The 21,303-nt window shown below is 51.1% G+C and overlaps 1 protein-coding gene across 2 annotated transcripts in view; it reads left to right on the forward strand.

Moving 5' to 3' along the window:
• IGSF3 (immunoglobulin superfamily member 3) overlaps window positions 1–21,303 on the forward strand; it is a 77,237-nt gene that overhangs the window by 46,661 nt on the left and 9,273 nt on the right. Inside the window, exons 3-6 of one of the 2 annotated variants that reach the window (XM_015298225.4) lie at window positions 545–955; window positions 2,233–2,622; window positions 4,309–4,710; window positions 7,258–7,662. In XM_015298225.4, coding sequence (XP_015153711.3) covers window positions 545–955; window positions 2,233–2,622; window positions 4,309–4,710; window positions 7,258–7,662 — 1,608 coding nt within the window. The remainder of the gene's footprint in view (window positions 1–544; window positions 956–2,232; window positions 2,623–4,308; window positions 4,711–7,257; window positions 7,663–21,303) is intronic. The other variant, XM_015298233.4, reaches the window with a different exon arrangement.

Here is a 21,303-nt window from a genome sequence, read left to right on the forward strand (position 1 = left end):
TTCATGGCAGCAGCAGCTCTCCTTGTGCCCGGGCTCCTCTCAGGCTGGGCTCCTGGCATTTTCTCCCTTTTCTCCTGTTAATCAAAGTGAAGCTTGGCTGGTGGTTTTGTTAGTCAGTGCGTGGCTGTGTCTGTGTCCCAGCAATTGAGTTACTGCTCTCACTGGAACCAGTTTTCTCTGAATTCAGGATTCAGTTCCCTCTGAATGCAGAAACCCTTGTGCTTGGCCTGAGGGGGTCATTAAGATGTGAAAGGATATAAACAAAGGAGAGGGGAATTGCATCTCCTGACTTCTTTATGAGGGAAGATTAGAGGAGCTAAATATGTTTAGTTTGGCCAAACAGTGACTAAGGGGAGAAGGGCAAATGGGGGCATTGGAGTGGCTGAAAGATGTGGGCAGGAGGGGGTTGGGAAGGACGGGCTTTGTTCATGATCAGTTACAAGCATAAAAAGAAACCTCTCCTTTAATGCATCCGGGTTGTAGTCCTTTCTCTGGGCCAGCGTTTCAGCACCCGTCACCCTAACGCTCTGCTCCTTCGCTGCAGTGATCCCCGACTCTCTACGAGTGACCGCGGTCCCGCAGACGCTGCACAGAGTGGAGCGCGACTCCCTGGAGCTGAAATGTGAGGTGTCCAAGAGCACGGCCCAGCACAGCCACGTCTCCATCTCCTGGTACCGGCAGCGGGGCGGCGAGGCGCCCGTGGAGATCATCTCCCTCAGCCGCGACTTCGTCCTGCGGGCCGGGGGCACCTACGCCCAACGGCACGCCACAGGGGACGTGCGCTTGGACAAGGTGGGCGAAACCACTTCGAAGCTCACAATCTACAACCTCCACCCCTCAGACCAAGGCGAGTTTTACTGTGAAGCAGCTGAGTGGATCCAGGACCCAGACAAGTCTTGGTATGCCATGACCCGCAAGCGTTCTCAGGGCACCATCGTCAACGTGCAAGCCACCGGTCAGTGTCTCCTCCCTCTTTTCTTGCTTGGCTGGGTGGTGGGAGAGAGCAGAGGAGGTGGAAAACAGCACTGTGTGTTGTTAGGTTCCCTTTCAGCTTGCTGTTACTGGCAAAACAAATGAGTCTGCAGGGCCAGCTGCAGAGCTCCCCTTCGTCTGAGTCACCCTTAAGGGTGGAGGTGGAGCAAGCCCTGCAAATCCATGAGTGGTCTGGGACTTCACTGCCTCAGGCTGTGGTTCTCTGTTGAGCGTGTGGTGGGATTCGTGGTCTCCTAAGATAAGCCCAGCAGGTACTTGGGTGCGCCCGTGGATGGCAGCTGCTCATGGAGGGGTTGCTGAAGTCCCTCACTGCTGGTAACCCAAGCAGGACCAGGGTAGGCCCGCTTCTCTCAGCACCACTGAGACCTGGACCAGTGGCATCTTCTACCACAGAGTCTCCCCTTTTTTCCTGCCACTCCTGGTGCAGGGCAGCACAAAGCCATGTTTTGGCATAAGGAGAGGGGTCTCTTTCTGCCTGGCCATCCTGACAGATCCTCTGCGTGGCCTTTGGAGGTTCCTGTGGCTGCCTCAGCCCAGGCTCCTTCCTCTGCTACATGACCTTGCTTGAGAGGAGCTGGCAGGGTAAAGGGCAGGGAGGATGCCAGCAAATAGCATCCAGGGAAGAATGAGGCAGCAGGGAGGCTTGATGGCAGACCCTACTGCCTTATGCAGCCAGTGATCTGGATTGAAGCGGAAGCTGAAGCATATACCTTGGGCTCTTGGTGCTAGCAGAGGCAATGAGAATTTTGGGAAGTGAGGGGATAGGAGTGACAGAGCAGAAAATAAAATGTTTCTGTATTCCCTGAGGTACATTTGCAAGTCAAAATCCTTCCACAGCCAGCAGCACAGGTTCCTGCTGAGGATCTAAAAACCTGGATGAGTGGTTTTCCCTCTTTGATATCTCCCAAAGGCCTTGCCTTTTGGCCCCAGCTGAGCTGGTGAGCAGGGTACAAGTAGAACCAGGCTCCAGAGCACATCCCTCTGTGCCACTGGATCCTGGCCCAACAACAGAGCTGCTCCCAAGAGGGAGTGCTGGAAAAAAGGCACTTTGGCTGAGGAGGCCTTGCAGCTTTTGGGTGCTGAGTAGCAAGCTGCCTCTCGCAGCTGAAGCAAGCCACTTGGCCTTCCATATTGTGGGTGCTCGTGTCACAGGAATGCAGTAAGTTGCAGCTGCCTAACATGAGGTGTGCTGGTTCCTCGGGTTGGCTTTGCCAAGCTGACTGCTCTGTCTCTCCCCAGATAAGGAGTTCAGCGTCAGGCTGGAGACGGAGAAGCGGATGTACATTGTGGGCGAGCCGGTGGAGTTTCGGTGCATCCTGGAGGCACAGAACATCCCTGACCGCTACTTCTCCATCTCCTGGGCCTTCAACAGCTCTCTCATCGCCAGTCTGGGGCCAAACGCTGTGCCAGTGCTTAACAACGAATTTGCCCAGCGTGAGGCTCTGGGCCAGCTCAAGGTAGCCAAAGAAAGCGACAACGTTTTTGTACTGAAGATCTACCGCCTCCGCCTTGAGGACAGCGGCAAGTACAACTGCCGGGTGACTGAGCGGGAGAAGACTGTGACTGGGGACTTCATTGACAAGGAGAGCAAACGGCCAAAGAACATCCCCATCACCGTCCTGCCTCTCAGTAAGTAGGGACCTCGCCACCCTCTCCCAGGACACTGCCAAGGGTCCTGCTCTGCTGGGCAGCCAGCTAGTGAGGCCGTGGTTTGTCCACCCCAAATTAGGCTTTAGCAGGGAAAGGGAGAGACTAAGAGTTTGCATGCTGTGGAGGCTTGAAATCCCAATTGGAAAGGCACTTTTCTAGGGAAGGGGACAGTAAAGCGAGAAGGATGTGTGCTGCTCTGGTTCATAGGTGAGGAAACATGCTCCCCACCTCGGTAATCACCCCAGCCTGGCAGTTTTGACCATGAGCTGAAAGTGTATGTGACTTGCTCCTTGCACCTCTCCCCTCGCGTTGCCCTGCAGGGAACCAGCTGCTCTGAAGCATTCAGCAGGTGTAACAGCAGGCTAGTTCCTGCTTTATCCAAATTGCTGCTGAGCTCCTGCGGTCCGTTCATTGGCTGTTGTTTGGCTGTTGTACAGGGCACTGGGCTTTTGCCCTGCAGTGGGAAAAGCTAGGATTTGCCTCTTCCTCAAGCTCTGCTTTGCTCTTCATGGAGCCCTGTCGTGGTCGCTGTGTATCTGCCAACCTTGCTGAAAACATCCCTGCTGGAGGCTCGCCTGTGTGCCTTTTGTCTTTATCAGGCAGATGTGATGGGTAAAAAAAGAGGGTCAACTGACTTGATGTGGTCTCTCTAGTACAGGTAGCCTTGGCATGGCAAACTTGGCAAGTGTTGCCCCAGTTATCCTTGCCAGGGAGTTGACCTAACAAACTGAAGGAGCCTGGGAAAAAATTTACTGCAATGTTTGTCTCTTCTCACGTAGGCTTATAGGGAAGTGCAGCCCTTTCCTCTAGCCTTTTTTTCTGCTCACTTCTCCAAAATAAATCCTCATTATTTTCTCTCTTAACACTATTTGGTCTCACTTGTTTGGCATTGAAATTTACTCTAGTTAGAAATCTCACACTGGACAATTGTCTAAAATACTGTACTTACAGGCAAGGCCATCTTTCAGGCAGGTATAATTGCTGAAATTTCTTAAAACACCAGCTCTAGGAACAAACGTGGTGATTTTTCAAGGGTGCTAAGTGTCCATAACTCCAACGGAAGACGACAGGAGTAACCAGCACTCAGTATCTCTGAAAAACTAGCCATAAAGCCTCACGTCTCTGGGAAGCTCAGGATGCCAGTGTTTTTGATGTTGCTAAACATTGATAGCTACCTCTAGCATTGGTAGCAGTGCGAGCTTGCAACAGCTTCGCCCAAAAGGTGTTGCAGAAATGGACGTGCCAAGATGCTGATCAGATTGACACCAGCTGAAAAGCCCAGGGAGTTGGAAGCTTTTTTTTTCTTGCAGAGCCAGTTGCATGCCCTGCATGTTATAGCAACACAAATTCCCTCAAGCTTTGCTGAGACCCCAGCCTGGACCTGCGACCAGAAAACGTGGCAATGTCTCCTGAGCCGTAGGCAGAGATTTTCCCCAGCTTTGGCCAACACCTGCTTTGAGTGTGCAAGTCACCAGGAGCAGCTCGCTGCCCACAGGCTGGTTTTGGATGTGGTCACGCTTGAGCTTAAGACGTGCCTGGACCCAAATGCGTGGGCAGTTTCCTGCACCTGGTAGAATACCTCTCTGGCCGGCAACGTCCTTCTTGCAGACTGAGAAGTGGCAAGTGTGTATCATCTCCCCTGTATGTATGCGTTTCTCTCCTTAGAGACCAGCATCTCCTTGGAGATTGTCAACAACGCCAGCAGTGTCTTGGAAGGGGAAAGCCTGCGCTTTGGCTGCAATGTGCGCTCAAATGTGGGACCCCAAAGCCGCCTCTCCATCGCCTGGCAGCTGGTGGACAAGCAGAACCGGCGAAGCGAAATCGTGCGCCTGGATCGAGATGGCACCCTGCAGCCCGGCCCGTTATACGCCGAGCGCAGTAGCTATGGCGGCATCCAGATGGAGCAGGTCCGGCCTGGCTCCTTCACCCTGGAGATCTTCAACAGTGTCAGGGCAGACGAGGGCCACTACGAGTGCCGGGTGGCCGAGTGGATGCGGACACTGGATGGGGAGTGGCAGATAGCTGGGGAGCGACACGCTGGCACCCCAGTGACCATCACTGCTCTTGGTGAGTACTCAAGGTGTGGGGGTGGAGGGGCTGTGCCCGCTAGGAGCCTGGCCCACCCCCATTGCCAGTGAAATGGAGGCACTGGCTGACTACCTGCAGCTTCTGGATAGATTGGTGCGAAACTTCTGCGTGTTCTGTGGTGTTTGAAGGCAAAATCCAAGGGGTAGCTGTGTTAGGGGCAAAGCAGGGTGTGGCTGAGGAAGGCAAAGTGGCTGTTGTCCTTCCAAAGAAACAGACTGGCCATACCGTGATTCGTGCTGACGTCGTGCCCTACGTCCCACCGGCCTGGGAGCGGGGCTGTGGGAATTGAGGTGGTGGTGCTCCACCTGAGGTGGTGGTGCTCCGCAAAACCTCTTTGTGTGCCCTGGGCAAACCTCAGCTCAGCTCCCTAGACCAAAAGGAAACACCAGGTGTCTGTTGGCCCACCCACCAGAAATCGTGACCATCTCCAACGGCATCAGAAGCCCAGAGAAGCCATGTATTGGGACCGGTCCTCATTGCCTCTGCTGGGAGGCCCTGAGCAGCTGGCCCAGAACTGCACCATTGCTTGAGGCCGAGCTAGATTAGAAGCTGTGGTCGTTGAGTCTGGTACTCTGCTCTGCCAAAGAGCTCATCTGTTTCAAATACAAACGACATCGGTGTAAGGGAGGGGTAGGTAGGACGTTAGGGATTTTGCGTAGACTGTATTACTTGGGTCCTGCACAGGCCTTGCTATATCAAGTCCTGGATCGCTTCCCAGAGAATTCTGCAGGAGACTGAAGAACTGATGACTGTTCCTGCAAGGCCACTGATTTACAGAATGCCAGAGCTATAAACAATCGGTGCGTGCCGTTGAAAAGATATCATTTAAATTTTTTTTTATTATTATTCTCGACAGTATTAATCTTAACTTTTGGCACAATGTGTGAGAGACCAGACTTCAAAGTCATATCATACTCTGATTAAAATCTTGCTTTTTTTTCTCCTTTCCTCCCCTTCGCTTTTGACCTTCTTTCAGAGGCTGTTCTGTTTAGAGCTAGACTGCATTGCTGTAAAGCATCCAAAAGCAGTTAAGGACATTACTTTGTGAAGAGCTCATGGCAGGTTCTCAGCTGGCTTCGACAGTATCTTTGTCCTGGGGTCGATGGCATCTGGCCTGCTGTATGTCCATGTGTCAGCCATTCTCTTTATTCTGCAACTTTGGAAGGTTTACGGTGGTGAAACAATGAGTAGATGAAGTTGAGATTTTAAAACATGTCACTTTTAGTCGTGCTAAAATTTAAGATGCTGGAAATTACCAAGCAGTTCCGAAAGGTGGGGCTGGGAGGTGGTTGTCCCTCTACCTCCATCCCTTGTCCCAGAGAAATTGCTGACTGTCGAGCACGTCCTGCCAAGTTCTAAGAAGGTCTTCATTCTATAACTAACATAACTGAAGTAGCTCGGTAAGATTTAGTGATGACAATACCAAATACTGTTTTGCTACTGCCGAATCTGATACTTTTTGTTCAGATTAATGCTTTTGAAGTGTCTTGAGAAACTCAAATGGAAGGTGCTAAGAACGAATAAGAGTTTTATTGCCACCAAAAAACGCTAGTAAAAAAAAAATGCAGTAGGTTTAGTGACGCTCACATTTCAAGTTAAGATCTAATCGCTTGCTAGTCTGCCAGGGTAAAAATCTCTTTAGCTGAACCAGCACAGATGATGTTCAAATCCATAAATCTAGATACTCTGTGATTCTGAAGCAGCAGCCGGAAGAAAGATGCACTTTCAGGTGAGACCACATGGCCTTGGACTTCAGAGGCTCTCAAGTGCCTAGAGCAAGGGATTTCAGTCCCCAGCTGATGGGAGGGAGAGGGCAAGCAAGGTGAGAGAGGGAAGAAATACCAAAGCCTGCCTGGACTCCCAGCAAAGCCCTCCAGGAAGTGAGTGTTTCTTGGAGATGCTGATGGCAGGGAACAAGGTCCTTGCTATATCTACCGGCTGTGCTGAAGTATCAGAACAGGAAGTATTTTCTCTCTCCAGCTTGGAACAAATGAGCAATGGAAATTCCCTGACCCAAAATGTAAGCCGGTCAACTGGGAATACATTATCTTTGTTATTTTCAAATTATTAATAGGCTGCTGGTTTGAAACTCCCCTTAACCAACGAAGTACTGGGAGTAGACAAGTAAAAATGTGTTGAGTGGCTTGTGGAGTTTACGTGTGTGAGGGTAACTATATAAATCATAGAACCATAGAACTATAAAGCGATGATCTGGAAGAGAATGAAAAACATGCTATGTGAAGAAGTAACCAGTGTCTCTCTCATTCAAATTGCCACCATCCCGGGATTCCATAACCTCTGCCAGGTTGTAACCTCTCGAAAGAGTGGAAGAAAGCTGTTTCTTCTCATTTCCCCCCACTTTGTCTCACCTGCAGTGACCAGCTGTGGGCCTGGAGCAGGGAACGAGGGGGGAGGGTCCCTTGGCAAGGGGTGGGTGTGAATCATGGCATCTACAAGTGCTCACGCTTGTTTCTCACGCAACATCAAGCCTTGTGCTTCAAGGCCCTTTTCTCTCTCTTTTTGCAGAGGCTGGCTTTGCTGTCACAGCTATTTCCCGCACCCCTGGGGTAACCTACAACGAGTCCTTTGACCTTCAGTGCATCATCAAACCACACTACCCGTCTTGGGTGCCGGTGTCAGTGACGTGGCGCTTCCAGCCAGCAGGCAGCAGCGAGTTTCATGACCTGGTCACCTTCACACGCGATGGTGGGGTCCAGTGGGGTGACAGGTACCTGGGGTTCCGAACACGTACTGCCATCGAGAAGGCTGAGTCTAGCAACAATGTGCGCCTCAGCATCAGCCGGGCAAGCGACACAGAGGCCGGCAAGTACCAGTGTGTGGCCGAGCTCTGGAGGAAGAACTACAACAGCAGCTGGACTCGGCTGGCAGACAGGACCTCCAACCTGCTGGAGATCAGGGTCCTACGGCCGGGTAAGTGCTGAGAATACCCAGAGTGGCAGCTAGGAGATGTATCATGGGGTGGGTACGTGCCAGTGCTGAGGATGTCTGTCCAGAGGATGGACCCCTCTTGTGGCTGCAACTGACGTCAGACCCTTAGGAAAGACTTGGGTGAGACTCTTTGGTGGTGGATACGTTGGAGTCTCTTTATCTACCTTTGGGACCTGTGTTCTTTCTTTATTCCTCGTGCTGTTCTCAAGGTTTGCTTCCGGGAGGTGAGGTGGGTGAGTCTTAGTCAAGTCTGTGGGCTGTTCCTATGAAATGAAGATGACTCTCAGAATGCCTCCTCCATTCATCAGAGTGCACTCTCACAGAGGGAAGAGGGACAGGATCAAAGAAGAGTGATGCTTCCACCAGAGCCTGTACGTGCACACCGATCACAGGGGGTGTGCTGCAGCTCTGAGTAACTGGCTGTATCTCTTGCACTGTTGGTGACATCTTCAAAAGCAGTTAGTGTTTAAAGAGCCTGACTTTCATCTCTGCTAGAAATAGAGCCCTGTCCAGCTGGAAGTCACCAAGTCCTTGGGTGCCCATGGGGAGTGTGCACCATCTAGGCAACAGGGATCTGGCTTGGCAGAGGCGGTCAAAAAGCCTATGAGAAAACCTGTGCAGCCAATAGTGTCGGGCACCTTCTGCAGGCTTTGTTGCTGACTTCTTGGTGGGTGGTGCCCCTTGTTGTCCGTGGAGGCTGCCAAGACATGAGGTCAGGGTAGCTGTGGAACCCTGCTGAGCTGGATGATTTACTGCTGCCTCGGCCTTAGGGCTGGAGTTCCTGTTTGAAGTGAGGCTTTTTGCACCTTGGAGACTCTTGGCTTAGGTCTTTGTAACACTGTCAGTCCTGCCCTTGTGTTCCTGTGCAGAGGAATGCCTCCCTAGGGTTTGTCTTCTGGCTTGAGGGTTGTTTTTCTTCCCTCAGCGGCTTTTTTTGTACTCTTTCACCTTCCCCAATCCTCAGCATGTCTTTGCAAAAGTCAGGAGATGCAGCATGCTCCCTCATGAGTTCTCTGCCTTCTTTCTTCCTCCCCTCCTCCCTCCTTCCCTCCCTCCCTCCCTCTTCCCTTGCCCTCGTCTCCAGGTTAATCTTCTCTATTTGTCTTGATTATCCTGCCTTGTGAGACGTTTTGCTGCTCTCAAGGTCATGTTTCTGATGTTCATCATTTTAGCTTATTTCCCTATGAAACAGCAGTGACTGGAGATGGTCCCTGGAGTAATATGCTTCTTTATGGCATGTCTCTGTGCACGCGTATGTGTGTGAGACAGAGAGGAAGAGAGCCTCTGTGTTACAGCTCAGTGTGGCCAGGAGGACATTTAAACTGTGCTCTGGCAGCCGGTTCCCCTTTACTGGTGTAGTAACCATCAAGTGGTTAACAGAACAAGTGACCTAGGTCTCCATGGTTCTTAGCTCCTCTCCCTATCTCTTCTTCAGAAGGGGTCTCGTTTGAGACCCTGAACAGAGTTGAGTGTCTGAGAATGCTGTCACAGACCAAGCCTGTGGCCCCAGAAATCCCTTTAATCTGACATAACTTTTGTCCCAGTCTCCTTTCCTTTGCCACTAGCCCTAAGCCCTTGCCTTGACCCATATACCAGTGAGTTTGGGGTGAGCTATCTCCACTACACATCTGTTAGGGGGCATTCAATGAAGAAGGCATCTCTGGAGATCTTCTGGCAAATTGAGCTGGCATGTCTTTCCAGACTGCAGGTTAATGTTGGGATCCTTATGTTCTCTTAAAACCTCTGCTCCCTATTTGTCAGAGTGACCTTTCTGTTTGACAGGTTCCAGGTGCAGAAGTGGCAATCGATATATGTCTGCCTTTGAAGTGCGTTGTGGTGAGAAAGGTAAAACAGTGGCTGCCTGATTGCTTCATTAATCTCTCCTCTTTGTGAAGTCCCAAATTCTCAAGGGGTTAGATGCTGGAGCTTCTCTTGGTGTGCTGGTTTGCTGTTTCAGCACTTTGGCCATCTCTTCTTGGCAGTCTTGCAGTGGGAAGTGTTTGCAACTGCGAGAGTGGCAGCTCGTGTTCTGAATTGGTGCAAGTTAAGATGGCTGCAACATAATTTCACCTGCTGCTGTATCAGGTGGCCAATAAGTAACACTGAGGAAATGCACCTTAAAACACTTGAGTACTATTTTCTTCCCAGGAAGAAACAGAACGTGTAGCTCAGAAGGAGGAAGGAAATTAGGCAGGTAATGGCAGCGAGAGCCCAGCTCTGAACTGAAGGTCTGTAGGTGGAATGGCAGAAGCGTCTTGCGTGACATCTGGAGCTAGAGTTGGCCTTTGAGTGTGGTGTTCCCAGTCCTTGGGGAATGAAGCTGTTACATGGACTGGCAGCATGGAGAAAAGCCCTGTAGAGGTTGTGATCTGTATGTGTCAGAGCTTGTAGAAAAACAAGGTATTGAGAGGTCATGGTGTTCATCCCTTGGTGGTGCATGGATGCCCAGCAGCAGCAGCAGTAATACCTGAAGCTCCAGCATTTCTCCCTTTCATGGCTGACTTCCATGGTGTCAGGCTAAAGCCCAGGCTGCCACAGGCAGCTTCCGTGTGTTTTCTTTGGAGAGCAAGTTGCACTGCCCTAGATTGAGTGCTGGGTTGTAACTTCTATGGACTGGTTCTGGGGATCTGGGAAGGATTTTGGACCAGAGAGGTGACCGGCTAGATTGCCTGCGGCTGTTCCATGTCCTTCCCAAGGCAGTGCTCTCCTTCCAGCTTCTGAGCTGCCTGTTGTTTCTTTCTTGGTGAGCTCATGTTGCAGCAAAGGGGGAGGAACAATATAAGTCAGTTCAGTTTGTGCCAGCTGCTTCCCCAAAGCCAAAGCTGGCAGGAGATCATGCAGAGGAGCATGGGCTGAGCTTGGAGCCAGCCCCAAGTGCAGTGGTGAAGATCTCTTCCCACCTGCAACCTTTTGAGGGGCTTCCACTTTCCTGCTCTGCAGACCCTTAGTCTTTCAGCCTCTGAAGTTGGGGCTTCCTCCGAGGGTCCCTCGCCCCCCTGTCCTTGGAGGGGCCGGACATGGGAGCGCTCTCTGATGCTGTGGTGTTAGAGGAAGATGCGGTGCAAGTGGTTCCTTTTGAATCCAGGTGAAAATGCATTTATCAGTTCCTCACACATTTGCTGGGAGAACACATGCCCTGTGATGCTTTCTGGAGCCCAAGAGGGATGTGAGAGGTGTATGGGGGACAGGGAGGACCCAAGGGCTGGCGGGCTTGCTTAGTTCATGGCTCTTTCACAGGTCTTGGTTCTCCCTGCTGAGTTTACAGAGGTGGAGCAGCTGAAACTGGGTAGGCTACTTGCAAGTAGTGTGCATCTGTGCAGTCTGTGAGACCCAGACAAGGGCAGCAGACAGTCCCTGTGGCAGCACAGTAGGTGGTGGGGGCTGTGCTGTGATCTGGGCAGGCTAGGACATCTGAGTATGATTCTTTTGGCAAGAAGGCTCAAGCAGATTTGTGCTGGTGTATTAAATTGCTATTGTCCTTGTGTGCATTCCCTGACTTATCTTTCCCCTGCAGCGAGTGTGGGGTGATTTGACAGAGCTCTGGGGGGTCTGATCGCAGCTCCTTCACAGGAGCTGGCTCTGGGGAGGTGGGCTGGCTTCGCTGCAGGGAATCACTGTCCCCATCCCCATGTACAGATCGACACAGCCCTTCTTGGCCCCACGCTGCAAGCTGCATGCAGACAGTTAGCCTCTGATAAATGCATGGTTACCTCGTGCCCGCAAGTTGATGTCTTTTTCCCATCTTCTGCCCTTCCTATTCCTCCCTTCTGGCGTCATCTCTCCGCCGGCCCTTTTGTGACTAATCCTGAGGCTGGCACACGGGGAGAAGCTGCAATCACCTCTATAAATCTGTCCTCTTGCTACTGGGTTTTTTGATAGTAATGAACGTGGGAGGAGAGATGGGGAGGAGCAAAGGGAGATGAGAACTGAGTAGACACCGGGGTGCTAGGCTTCTTGCTGCTTTTTTGCAAGCTGGGCTATGACAGATTGATTGACCTGGGAGCTATCGAGCAAACAAGACGTCAGGCTCTTCATTAGAGCATTAATTAGCTTCCGGGGTCTCTCCAGGGGCTGCTCCGTAAAGTTTGGTTTATGAGAAGCTGTCTGGTTGAAACTTAACATGGAGGGGGAGGGAGAAGGCTCCTCAGCTGGCCTTGGAGTAGGGGGGGAGCAGTTGTGCCTTTACTTTCTTTGGGATCAGGGTGAGACAGGACTTTGTTGCCCCAGCTGTCCTGTGCCTGGAGGGGCGCAGAGCTGTCGCTTCTAAAGGTGACCCCTGGCAGCAGCCTCGCCGAGTTTGGGTGGCTGGAGAAACCTGAGGAGAGAGAAGAGGACCCTTACCTTGTGGTCCAAGCTGTCCCTGGTGGTTGCAGAGAGGCAGATCAGCATCCTACTCATCCTTCCTTCTACAGACATGGTCAGCAGCCAAGCAGGTGGTGACCATACAGACTGGAGATGCTGGGAGGACAAGAAGAACTGGAAAAATAAACTGCCTTATGGCATTCTTAACAATGGGAGAGGACTGATTTTTCAAACAGTTGCCAAGACACTTGCAGAGGTCTGTCAGACTTCCTCTAACAGATGAAAATTGGGTACTACTACCTTTCGTCCTTCTGATTTCTTAATAATGTTTATGTGCAAGGAGTCCTCCTGTGTTTGGATATGGAAGAGGCCTTTTCTACATTGATGGCCAGTGGTGTACTGACCTCTCCCAGACTCTTCAGTGGAGGCTCAAATGAGTGTGGACCACAAGATGCGTGCTTTGAAACCCAATGCTTTTGGCTGCTGGAAGAATCCAACAATAAAGTTCAACAGCAAAAATTAATGAGGTGGAAACTTCCCTGCACAAGTAGAGTCTGGAAACTTATCTCAAGTTTGCTGCTTGCTTGATTTCAGAGTGGTTTTACTCTGTAGAATACCACAGCTTCCCTGCTTTAAAGCCTTCTGCTCCATCTGGCAAATAGCTGTGCTCTTGCTTGAGTGATGGAGGAGTTCAAGAGGCACTCAGCAGGGACAGGAGGCCGCTGGTCAGCAGCCGTGACTGTGGTGCAGAGCAGCCTCCTGTCCCCCATGTGCTCAGAGCTTCACTCCTTCCCCCTTGCTGCCCACAGGTGAGATCTGCTGTCCTGCTTCAGTGCTGCTGCTCCTCCTTGCCAGCTTTCAGCACGCTCAGCAAGCAGGAGGAGGAGGCTCAGTGGTGCATGATTCAGGGCTGTGACTTTGTGCAGACCTGCATTAACAGCCCAGCTGGAGCCCTTTTTCTCCTCCAGTTGGCGCAGGTGGGTTTGCTTCCTCCACCTCTTTTCCCTTGGGCTCATACTCATGGCAGCCTCTTAGCCTTGCACGTTTGCCCTGGGTTGGGTGTCCTGGGGCAGCTGGGCTTGCTGCTGCCTCTTTGGCACAGTTATTTATCCCAGGCTGGTACCCTGGTGTGCTTTTTCTCCACACCTGCTCCCAGCACCCTCATCTCTCTGTATTGTCATTGTCATATACCCGTGAGAGCCCAGTCTTCTCACTGCTATTGTGCTGTGTAGCATACCTTCTGATATCATAGAATCATGGAATTGTTTGAGTTGGAAAGGACCTTTAAAGGTCATCTAGCCTAACTCTGCTGTGATGAACAGCTAGGTCAGGTGCTCAGATCACATTAAATGTCTCCAGGGCATTGCTTTGTAAATACAGATTTGAGGTGGAGTTTTGCCCATGGACACATCCACGTGAGGAAGCTCCCACAAGAAGGCTGCCATGTCCACATGAGCCCACTTCTGAGCAGGGGGAAGGAGTTTGTGCCGGATGTGCTGTGACATACCCGGTCCCGTGGCAGGGGTGCTGACGTTGGCCTTGTGGCATCAGAGCTGCTTGGGTTTCTCCTGCCCTTTGGTTTCTCTTCGCTGATGTGGGAATGTACTTGGCTCCTCTGCAGGTTTGCCTGTGAACTGTTGCTGTAAGCCTGATGTTCACATTGCTGACTGCGGTCAGTTAAAATCAGGGCTTCCCATGGGGCTCCAGCCTGCAAAATGCACCCAAGGGCATAGCCCAAGAAGCTGGATTTTAAATGTGTGAAGCAACTCAGATGAATTTGACAAAGTTAAGAAGCTGGAATGTATCCTGGCATTCCTTGCACCTAGCAGGACCCTAACTCTGCTCAACCTGCTTCATATGTGCCCACTGATCTTACTGCAGGATGCATTGCTTCTCAACCCCAAAACCGATGACATCAGGAGATGTGGACTGTGTGAAGAATATGCTACTCCTTCTAATTAGTGCTCTTCCCAATTACTTTTTGCACTTCAGATTTTTCACTTCCATTTCAGAGCGTTCTGTGCTGCTCTCTCTCTCTGATACCTCATGAGTGGCCTTCCACTGCTGCTTGGAGTATGCTTATACAGAAACAGAATATCAGCCTATTCACAGACTGCACCCATGAAACTTCTTCGATATTGTCTTGAATGTCTTCTCCCCAACCTCCTCAGCTTGTCATTGATTTGCTGTTTGCTCTCCTTGGACTAAAATATTCTGCAGTGAGCAGTCCTTCAGCATTTCCTCACTCCAAAGCTTTGCGCATCCCTCGTGTCATTGAAGCCCTCAAAAGCAGCCATCTGGGTGGCCCTGGTACTGCCAGCCCTTTGGGCAGAGAGCACTGGCTTCACTCTTCTCCTTTCCCCAGTCCGTGGAGCCCAAGGTCTTCTGCTGGACTCCATGAGATGAGTAGCCCAGTCCCAATTACTGTGAATCCCCTGCTCTTGGCCTCCCTGAGTGTTGGTTCAACTGATGGGCTGGGGTGTCTTCTACTGCAGGTGATGGCTTCTCAGCAACTTTTGCTCTTCGGCACGACAGTGCTAAACCACCTACATAGTCAGCCTGCCTGTCCTGACATTGGTTGAAGACTTAGATGCTGGGTTCACTGAAGCTGCAGTCTGCTTACGTCAAAATGGGAAACTATGGACACGCTAAATCTATGGCTTGGAGTCTTTTGTCTTAACGTGTATACATAACAGCTGTCTCCCAGGGCCATTGTATTTGCTTAAGTAGGAATTTGGGATGCTGTCAAATAAAATTCCTAGTTTTCCCTGTCCCGTATAATAGGGAAGCATAGAGTCCAGAGAATGATGGATCTGTAGTCTATCCCGCTGTAATACTTCCTCTGTCCTTAAGAAGTTTAAGATGACAGTGTGTTGAGAAATGTCAGATGGCTCATTTCTTTCAGTTGTTCTTCCACACAATAGATGGATTCATCAATTAGTTTATGGAGGCAGCAGTATCATGAACTCATGAATCATGAGTTTAGGTTTCATAAGGCAAGTGGAGCTGATCTAGCACTTGATTGTGCAGAGGGAAATGATCCTTAGCCCTGGCACTCAAGCTGGCTGCATGGTCCTGTCCCATTCCTTATGCCAGCATTGATCCCACTGCAGCAAATTAACCTGGTGAAAAGAAATAATTAACGATGAGCAGAGTGAGTGAGCTCTTGTATGGATTTGGTTGCGTCTTCCTGTGCACTGACAGCTGGGGCTAGCAGAGCTACTGCAGGTAGTACAGAAAGCCTCACAATCCTATGTGAGGTCCATCCAGGGGGCTTGCTCTCCGGATGGCAAGAAAATGGCATTTCGTGTCACTCTTAGCCTCTCATCTCACTGTGTGTAGCAGCCAGCTGTTCAGTGGGAGCCTCTGAAAGAGCACAAGTCAAACACAGTGAGCAGGAAGACGACAAATTGCAGTCACAGTTAGGGGGAGCAGCTCCGGGCTAGGATGCACCTCGAACTTTTCAGGTGTCTTTCTGACACTCGGTGAGGAACTGTGGCCATTAATGGCCACAATTAATGACATAACAACTCCAGAATGACACGGGAGTCTGTGCGTGGTGCTGCCATATGTGTTGCAACTTGCTCTTTGGCTATGTTTAATTACCTTTTTTTTTTTTTTTCTAATTGACGTAGAACTCTTTTGTTCAAATTCTTTCTGATGAAGGATTGATTAAATATCTGTGTGTTATTTTTCTTTTCTTTATCCTTGGCGGCTGTAGCTTGGTACTGAATTTATCTTCCGGTGATCCTATCTCCATACTTTAATTTACAAGTGATCAGTGAGCCGTACGTTGTTCTCTGACAGCAGGCACAACTCATGCTGGGAGCCGTTTATTCCCTCCCCTCCCCTCTCCTGCAAGACTTACACATTTATTTCAGGGTTTGACAGAAAGGTTTCTAATTTTAGAGCTGTGGGGCATTTTGATTTCGGTTATATCTGTGTTTGTTTTTACTCCTCCAAGGTAAATTGTCCCCGAGTCCTTGCTGTCTTGCAGGGAGACGTGGTTTCTCAGGGAGGCTGTGAGGTCTGTCCCCAGGCTTGGCTGCAGGTCCTGGACCCCAGAGCCACTGTCTTCCCAGCTTCCTCCATCCCTGCAGCGACACACACAGCGTTCTCCATCTATGCCTGAAGACGTGCAGCTCCTGGGTTTTAAGGAGACCTACTAGGTCACAAATGCACGCTTCACCAAGGCCTGGCCCACCTGAGAAGGGGCAGCGGCTCCTCCAGAAGGGGTTAATGTTTCCTCTCCTTTCCGTGGAGCTGCTCTCACGGTAATTCAATCATGTCAGCCTGTTTGCAGGCAATAATTCATTGTTATAGGAACACTACAGTAAAGTGACAAGTTAATAACGGCAGTAATAATGGCAGGCAAAGTCTAATGCTATTTCCCATTCTCCTACTCCTGTTGCACCAGCAGAGGCCCATGTTGGCTAATGCAATTTGCAAACTCACTAATCCAGTTTCAGTAGGGATTGTGTTCTATTAAAAGAGAATAACAGCAGTCGGTAGCTGTGCTGCCATGTTCCCGGCCCCTCTGGGAGACTGTGCTGGTGCTGGAAGTCTTTGTCTTTGCTGTGATTTCTGTGCAACACTTAAGCCTATCGAGCAAGCTCCTCATAGGACCCATTCTCTTTCTCCTTAATGCGAACACCTTTCCTCTGGCTCCTCTCTCCAGCTCCTACGTCTTCTCCTTTGTGCATTAGCTTACTTTCAGCTATCCTGGTGAGCACAAGGCACCCATCCCTTGTTATGTGGTCATTGTGCGTGCTTGCTCCCATTGCCACTGTTCCCCATGGTCATCAGTGTGTGCCCTTGCGACACGTGAGAAGGCGGAAGAAGCTCTTCACCTGTGCTTTATGGAAGAGGCGGCAGAGGTGCTGAGTGTTAAACCATGTCTCAGCCTGTGGCAGAGTGGTCATCTGCATACAGGTCTCTTGGAGCCAGGCAAGTAGGATTTAGGGCACAGGGTGCTCTCGGGGAAACGATGAGGCACTTCTGGGTGTGTAGCCATTGTCAGCTGTGCTGAAGTGTGACTGGTGCCCCTCAGGTCCTGTGCATGAATATCATCCTGGGGCTTCTGGAAATAGGTCTCTCCTGGCTGACCTGTTAGACACCATCCCTGTTGTCAAACCCTGCGTGAGCTCAGGCTGGCTTGTCCCCGTTTCTTCTCTCCCTATAGCCCTCACCTCCAAGCAGTGAGATCCCAGTGGAGGCTTTTAGAAGTAGGGCAGTCCCCAGGAAAACTGAGTACTTCACCAGTTCTCTCCAGAAAAGCACATCATCTGGAGGAGCGCTCCCCAGAGGGTCACAGTCTCCAAAGTGGGACACAGCAGTCCTTTCTGCATCCCTGTGCCCACAACAGGCTCCCTGGGGGCTCTGTGGGTTGCTGATGGCTGTCTCCGTGCCCATCCTTTCTACCCAATGGCAGCTGCCTGGGGGCATGTGGAGTTCAGTTGCCCCTCAGCTGGCAGCCCCCTTCTTGTTTGCAATGGGGGCACGTTGGCTTTTGTATGGTATTTTCTGTGATGGGGGGGAGGACACCTTCAGCTACAGTTGAATACTGTCATTGCCATAACGGTGATAGTGGTCCCCACATGGAAGGTAAACTTTTAGCAGAGGGCTGCTGTTGTATTTTCTTGACAGCTGTGAGGGAATGTGAAGAGTCTTTAGACAGAGCGTTGTTGTATCAGAGCATTTTTAGTTACAGATCACAAAGTGCTTTACTAAAGATGTGTTGTAACCTCTGCCTGATGATTAGGAAATAGAGGCAAGAAAGCCGCCCACCTTAACCACTGCGAGGAGCAGCAGCAGAACTGTATTGTGCATCATGCCTTCCTTCTCTGATGACTGGTTTCCCTTCTCCTGAATATCTGCATAACTGTGCTTGCCAAATGCTTGGCCTGAGGAGACTGCTTGCTTTGTGGCATGCAGAAAACCCACGTGATATATATTAGACTGCAGAGTACCTAGCCATGCTGTCACCTGCTGTGGCTGTTAGGTGGGCCAGGCCTGGACCCCATCCCACAGGTGCAAGCTTCCAGGACCTCATAGAATCACTGTATATGCCAAGTTGGAAGGGACCCACAAGGGCCATCGAGTCCAGCTCCTGGCTTGGTGCGGGAACATCCAAAATTCAAGGCTTTTATCTGAGTGTGATGTCTAAATGCTCCTTGAACTCTGGCAGCTCGGGGCTATGACCACAGCCATGGGGAGCCTGTTCCAGGGCCCGACCCTCAGCCTGGGAATTAATGCAAAAGGCCTGTAATGCTGGAGGACACCGTGTGAGGTGAGATGGCTAGAGAGTGTGCAGACCTTCTGTGGACACCTAGAATCCTTGCCAACCTTGCCACCCAAGCAGGGATGTAGCATCCTCACGTCCTGGCCGGGCTCCAGCTCCAGTCATCACCCATTTAGCCTCCCGCTGTCCTCCAGCAGACGTGATGGGATGCCCCCACTGGTGCAGGACAGCATTCCTCTTTGTCATTGGGCAGCTGATATGTGCAGCCTTGGTGCTGGCTCAAGGGCCCCAGCACTGCTGAAGATCTCACTCAGTTTTTTGTGGCTGATTTATGAAAAATGTGAGGGTTGTAACCGTGACTTGTTGCCAGTGTAAATTGAGAGCCTCAACAGCATATGCAGGGCCAATTACATCACGTCAAGGTATGATATCCTCTTTACTGGCACCCTCTTGGGAGCTGGGAGATGTTGTGGCAACAGGATTATGGCTTGTCGATAATATGCAGAGTAGTTTCACCTAGACACGTGCACCTGTTTCCTTCCCTAAGCAGATGTTCAGGAGGCTGCTAAGAGAACATCAGCCTCCTGACAGCACAGCAGCAGCCGCCCGTAACCCTGCCAGCTGACACAGCTGCACCCACCACCTGGGTGCTCTGGGCATAGAATCACAGAATGGTTTGGGTTGGAAGGGACCTTAGAGATCATGTAGTGCCAAGCCCTCTGCTATAGGCAGGGATGCCTCCCACTAGACCGGGTTGCTCAAAGCCCCAACCAGCCTGGCCTTGAATGGCTTCTGAGAGGGGGCATCCACAACCTCACTGGGTGCTCAGTGAAGCATGCTGCACCCTGAGGCAGCCTGTATCAACTCAGCAGGTGGAGGCTGAGCTCCTTCCTGGCCCTCTGCCCAGGCACATCCCCAGGCCAGGAAAGGGAGTTTCTCGGTGTCAGAGGGCAAGGTTTGGCTGGCTGGGTGCAGGGGATGTCAGTCTTCTTGCAGTCACATTCAGCAGCTGCAACGATTTCCATGTCATGCAGTGACTTAAACATGACCTGGCAAGTCGCACGGGGCACGATGAGATCCGCTTTGCATTGAAGCAGCCTTAACTAGCAGGATGTCAGAGCTGTGGCTCCCTGTGGGGCCTTCTGTCCCAGGGGGAGCACTGCAGAAGTCATCATCCCATTGCTGCAGGCCTGGACGCTGGGGTAGCACCAATTCCCAACACGCATCTTGGTGTTGAACAACCCCGCCACACATAGCGTGTGTATATGCTGCATTTTAATAGATATAGAGCTACTGACTTAACATACACAGTTGCTATAGTAACAGAGGTTTCCTTAGTAACGGTTGCAGAAAATAATCCAGCACCAATTAAAAATAAACTGTTTGGAAAGGGGGCTGGGGGAGAAAGGAAGCTGCCGAGCATCACCTTCCACGTTATTGGCTCCTCTCCTGGGGACTCAGAAGATTGATTAATGCCTGAAATAACCTTCCTTAACTAGCAGTGAGCCCAGAAGGTGGGATGGGCGGGCAGCTGAGGCTGCTGTCCTGAGCTGAAACAAAGGGGATGGATGGGTGGTGTGTGTCAGGTGGTGGGGGTGCCACAGAAATACAGCAATGTGATGCTAAATCTCTCCATTAAGTCTTTAAAGAGAAAGAACAAGGGGCTGCTTTCCCTCCTTCCCTCCCTCCACTGTCTGCGTGCCATGCCCATAACACAGCCATCCAGACTTTATTAGCATACTTATTAATGCCGTGGGCAAGGCGGGCTCCAGGGGAGTGGGTTACCAGGATGCCTATCTCTGATACTGTATTGGAGCACGAAGTGTCACTGTAGCGGGAGTTTCTCCTTTCTGTTTGATGTTGTTTGTGTGTACCCTCTGTCTCCCTGGACTCCGTCACTCATCGCTTATGCCAGCAGGCATCTGAGACCCTGGGGTCCGGGGGAAGCTGGAAGGAAGGCGGAACTCGAAGTGAGAGAGGAGGCAGCGTGTCTTCCTCGCAAACATGGGATGCGTGGGCTGGGTTTCCAGGGCACGGATCTGCACAGCTCCCCTGGCAGATTTCAGTCTTCTGTGCCTGTAATGCTGCGCTTCTGCTATGCCTCTGATGCCTAATGGGTTTCATTAAGAAATCTGCAAATTGTGCACGGGGACTCTTCGCTCAGCAGCCTCCTGTTTGAGGGGTGCAGCCATGCAAGGTGGTGGTGGAGCTGGGCGAGGTCACGATGGGCTGGCTGGAACAGCACAGTGCTTTGGGCCTTCTGCTGTGTCTCAGCTATGGCAAACTATTATAGGGTGTTATTGGAACACCCTTCATCTGTTACGCCTGAGTGTTGGCACTCAGGTGAAGGTGGTGGCAGAAGCTGCATGTCTCTTCTGCCCTTTAGCTGGTGAGCTTTCCTCCAGGGCATACCCAGTGCAAGTGTCACATGAGGGCGCCTTGTATCCTCTGCAAGCAGCAGCGCCTTTGGTCCACACTCATTGCAACTGCTTGAACACATGCAGGGGAAGGCTCTATCTGCTTCTACAGGGAGGGTGAAATTGGAAACCAGCGTCTCTCTCTGCCCTACATGGGCAAGACCTAACTTTGTCCTTGATGCTGTGACCACTCAGCTAGCAGCATGGGAACTGCCGTCACGCTTGGGAAGCAAGAGCAGCGGTGTGTCTGCAGCTTCTCTCAGGTTACACAATGCATAGTGGACCTGGGGTTGGCACTCCTGACCACTTCTCCGGCTGTAGCCTGTCTATGTGTTGCTTGTCCCGCCAGTGTGACAGCAGGAGAGGCTCATTTAGTTCACTCTGCCCGGAAATGGTTTTCTGTGGAACTGGTCAATAGATCATTGGTATAAGCTGCAAACTGTGTGATTTCATCATCAAAAAACTCACCCTCGTTTCTAGAGAACCGTTGCCAAGACAGGGAAGTTGAGTCGGGGTGTAGCCTTCTTGCTGTGTTTGGTGGCTTAGACCACAGTGAGTTGAAAAGGAGGATTTTAGAGGAGAAACTATGAAAACAGCAAGTCTCTTGCTGAAAGGACCTGGTGGGAGGATTCAGGAGTAGAAGGAAAGCAAAAAAAGAGGGCT

Source organism: Gallus gallus, chromosome 1 (assembly GCF_016699485.2).
Source record: "Gallus gallus isolate bGalGal1 chromosome 1, bGalGal1.mat.broiler.GRCg7b, whole genome shotgun sequence".
NCBI lineage: Eukaryota > Metazoa > Chordata > Aves > Galliformes > Phasianidae > Gallus > Gallus gallus.